Source organism: Triticum aestivum, chromosome 3B (genome assembly GCF_018294505.1).
Source record: "Triticum aestivum cultivar Chinese Spring chromosome 3B, IWGSC CS RefSeq v2.1, whole genome shotgun sequence".
In the NCBI taxonomy this organism is placed as follows: Eukaryota; Viridiplantae; Streptophyta; class Magnoliopsida; order Poales; family Poaceae; genus Triticum; species Triticum aestivum.
Genome location: NC_057801.1, coordinates 432,309,167 through 432,313,533, shown reverse-complemented (window position 1 = coordinate 432,313,533; position 4,367 = coordinate 432,309,167). Strand labels below are relative to the sequence as shown.

General features: G+C 50.0%; 1 protein-coding gene across 1 annotated transcript; it reads right to left on the bottom strand.

The window, feature by feature from the left end:
- Window positions 1–341: 341 nt before the first annotated feature.
- Window positions 342–3,657, bottom strand: LOC123070218 (uncharacterized). The gene is made up of 2 exons (XM_044493297.1): window positions 3,418–3,657; window positions 342–723 (listed from the first exon to the last, which is right to left on the bottom strand). The coding sequence occupies exons 1-2, from the start codon at window positions 3,529–3,531 to the stop codon at window positions 463–465; spliced, it is 375 nt and encodes a 124-aa protein (XP_044349232.1). The 5' UTR covers window positions 3,532–3,657; the 3' UTR covers window positions 342–462.
- Window positions 3,658–4,367: the final 710 nt, after the last annotated feature.

The window sequence follows — 4,367 nt, the reverse complement described above, 5'->3', positions numbered from 1 at the left end:
GTGTGTCTTCAGGTTTGATCATTTAATCTACGCTACTTTTCAATCTATGCTACTCTTCATTGGTGATTGTTGTTATGCTCGTTAATTTTATGAGGCCTGAGCACGTCGACTTTCCAACTGTCTGCTACAATAAATTTTTCCTGGGCCGGCGAGGGAGGAGCGACGGTGACGGCACGCCCTCGGCTCGCTTCAGTGTTTGTAGTCCTCGCTATGTTGTCTAAGGATCTAAATGTAATTTTTATTATTTTTGTTGTTCATTATACTGCCACTATTGAATATGAATAAATCAGAATTTTTCCAAAAAAATGAGTACAACAGAGGCATGAAAAACAATGCAGCTAGGACACAGGAAAGTTCTTTTGCAAGGTTGTTTGGTTCCAGTTGTTATTAGTACATTCAGAATTTTTGCAAGGTTAAGTAGCACTTAGCATAAACATAAAATTTACAGCGACAGGATGCCTTTCAGATGTAAGCATCGACCAAAGTAGGAGGGATCAACAAGTTTGCCACAGACTCCTTGTTCGTGTTCTCTTTCTTCTCCTTCGAGCCCAGGGCCTCCTCCCGGACCATCTCCAGCTTCTCCATTACTTTCCTCTTGTTCTCTTGTCTCGAGGTTCTGGCTTCAGCATGTTCAGCCAGCAGGAACATTGCAAAGAAGGCAGACGAAATGTATGCCAGGGTACTTCTACGAGATGTCCTACTCGCTACTTGGACAATGGTTGACTGCAGAAACAAGTGCTAAACCGATACGTAACAGGGGAAGTTCAAGCCTCGACAGAGGTTAGTAAAAATTAAATCACGCACGAAAAGTAACAACAACCTTGACATGATAACTCTGTCTACAAGAGGTAATGGCTTGAGTCCAAGTGTGATTAGATGACAGGATACACATCGTATCAATTCACGTAGAGATAAAGCAGGACTAGAATCAAAGTTTTCATGCTCCATACGAGTATAACTTCTAAAAAGTTTTTCTAAAAACAGGATGACCCCGGCCTCTGCATCAGGACAATGCAAACATCACACTGCAACAAGTATATGCATGAAAACTTAAAGACTAAAGAGTTCGTTCACTACCTTCAAATGAATACGCACCATATACTTAGTCAAAAAATCTATTCCCTCCGTATCAAAATATGTGTCTCAGTTTTGTACTAACTTTAGTATAAAGTTGTACTCCTCCCGTCTCAAAATAAGTGACTCAACTTTATACTAATTTTTGTACTACAGCTAGTACAAAGTTGAGTCACTTATTTTAGGATGGACGAAGTACTAAACTTAAACTTAAGACACTTATTTTGGAACGAAGAAAGTAGTAGATAAGATAACCAGTAGTACTTCAACTAATGGTCTCTTTGATTTAAAGGATCTCTATAGGATTTAGGAATTTTTCCTAAGTTTGTCGTTTGATTCGTAGGATTGAATCTTGTAAGATTTTCTCCTAAGGATTTATTTGTACTACATTTCACAGGAATTCTAACATCCACTCCAATCTCTTGGAAGAAATCCTTTGCTTTTTCAATGACACAATCAAACAAACTCAAATCCTATAGGGATCCAATGGCCATGCCATTTCAATCCTACTTTTTCTTTATTCCTGTGTTTTTGCAATCCTACGAATCAAAGAAGCCCAAATGTTGGGGAGCACCATGACATCAATTGACAATATAATCGTAATCTATAAATGTTGTAATTTTCATTTATAACTTATAAGGAGTGCCATGGAACATCCTAGAAGTTTCTCTACTGAACATCGTATGAATGAAGATCTAGGATGTTGGTCCGGGATCTGCTGGAGGACCAATATGGAAAGTACGTACAGAATTTACAGGAACAGGTAGGCTCCCGCGACCTAATCCCTCCCGCGACCACCGCGTCGCCTCCCCCGGCAGCGGCGGGGGAACCCTAGCCGCGCCGCCGCGGTCCCCTCCTCACCTCGCCCCACCTCCTCGCCACCGCCTGAGGCAGCCGCCGGGCAAGCCCGGGGCGCCAAGGATGGTGGCGCCGGGGCCTCGGCTGCCCTGCCTGCGTGGGGAGTCTCGGATCTGGAGCGAAAGCTCCTTTGGAGCGGCACGGCGGGCTCCGGCGAGCAGCCGTGCGGGCGGTGGATCTGGCGTCCTGGCCGCGCAGGCGGCGGGATCCCGGTGGTCGTTGGCGGCTGGCGGCGGATTCTGCGGCGGTCGATGCGCGCGATCTGGCGCCTCCCCTCCTCCCCTGTTCGGCGTGCGGGCCAGCCTGGTCGGGCCGCGCCTCCCTTGGTCGCCGGTTCTATACAGGAGGCACTGCTGATGGCGGGGATCTAGTTCGGGCGAAATCCCTGGCCAGCCATGACCGGCCGCGCCGATGGCGACGCCTGAGGGCGCCGTTCTTCTCCTTGGAGGCGTCGGTATGGATCGATCTCCTCACTTCCCCCTCCCCTAGGTCTCCCGAGCGAAAGCCCTAACTTTGTTGGGCGGCGGCGGCGCTCATGGGGTCGTTCCCTTCTTGAAGGCGCCGCTTTGGGAACCTTGGGGCTGGGTGGGGCTTGCGGGTGGTGGGCGACGGCGGCGGTGCGGTCCTATCCTAGCATGGATCTACGTCCGTTACTCGGAGATGGACTCGCGTTCGTGGAGGTCGACGTTTGGCATCGTGGTGGCGTCGATGGCGGAGGACCTGCCAAGGCTTGCGTAGGTGGAGGTCGTCATTTGGCGTCGTGGTGGCGTCGATGGCGGAGGACCTGCCAAGGTTGACACCTCAATCTGCTCTGAAGATGGACCAGTGAAACATGGCGGCGACGATACATGTGAGTGCGTCGGACCGGTTTGTGCCTCGGACCTGGCAGATGGCTCGGTGGGGCCTCCGGCTTTAGATGTTAGACTTGGGTGAGAGGCTGGGTATGTGGCTCAGCTTGCATCCCTTCATTATATGGATAGGAGTAGCGGCAGATTGTCAAGATGGTAGATTCAGTCATATTGTTGTTCTACTTTGTAAGGTCCTCGAGAATAATCAATAAAATGGCCGCATGCTTCTTCCAGATGCAGAGGCCCAGGGTCATCCTTCTTTTTTAAAGAAGGTACAGGATTTACAAGCTACTCATTCAGCATTTCAAAACAAAAACACAGGAATCAGTACAGAAACTTCTAGGATGTTCCCTCCCTTTGCTCACTCGACGGCACGCTGCTCTGCTCATATCCCTGATCTGATATTTGCAGAGAGAAGTGTGCTTTTCTGGTTACGAAACTTGTATTTCTAAAATTACTGTAAGCGGCAGCCAATCAAGCGAGGCATACAAAAGCGACACATCGGATCTATCAACTGGCTACTGCTAACACATCAAATCATTCAGAACTTGCCCCGGCTTACTATAGATTCGATGTGTTCATGTGGTAGAATAATTCTGGAGAGCCGCAAAAATGATTCCTTAAATTCAGTGCGTACCTGGTTGTGTTTGCAGCTAAGCAGAGTAGCCCTTGACCTTGTGCGGGCGCGGCCATTTCTAGCAGGAGCAAGGCCGTGGATCTGAGAGGGCAGCTGCAGAGAAGTGATGGCCATTGTTGTTGCTCCTAGACGAGAACCGAGAAGCTGGCGCGTACTGGTGGTAGTGCCGTGGAAGGCAAGTGCTTCCTCAGTGGCTTTCTTGACTCTTCTCAACAGTTCCACTGCCCACTGGAGGACAAAGGCACATTTGTCTTGACAAATAAGACCCTGCATTACACTGTATTTCAAACTAGATTAGTGAGGAAAAACCACACGTAAATAGAAGTGCAAGAGACGGCCACGTTGCCGTGCTGCTGGAGGCCTGTAAACCACTCTGGTCACTCACACCGCGCACAAGGCCGACGAGCCAGCCGAACGGTGCAGGCGATGGTCGTGCTACAATTTGTGTGCCCACCACGGTATTCAGTTAAGCTTTCAACCTCTTCCGCGCAATAGACTCCATTTCGAAATACTGCTCCTGAATTTGTTCATCTGATCCCGAGGTGTCAAACGGTCCGCTGATCTACAAGACCCTATCTCCCATATTAATATCCTTCATAAACCCACCCCGCCTAGCAAAGCAAAGGATCGTCATCACACCATGTTCGCTGCCATGGCCATCCTCCTCTCCTCCATCGCTAGCCGGCTGAGGCTCCGCCGCAGGAACAAGAGGATCACGTCCTCTTCGGGCAATCCCCGCCCACCTTTCTTCTCCTGCGGCGGCGGCGGCGGCGGCGACACCCTCAGCCCTTTCGTGAAGCCCAAGACGACGAGGAAGCTCAAGGGGCCGTCCAGCAAAAGATTCGCGGAGCATGGTCAGGACGGCGGCACGGTGGACGACGACGACGTCGGCGAGCCGTGCCTGTGGCGGCGAACGATACTGCTCGGCCAGAGGTGCCAGCCGCTGGAGT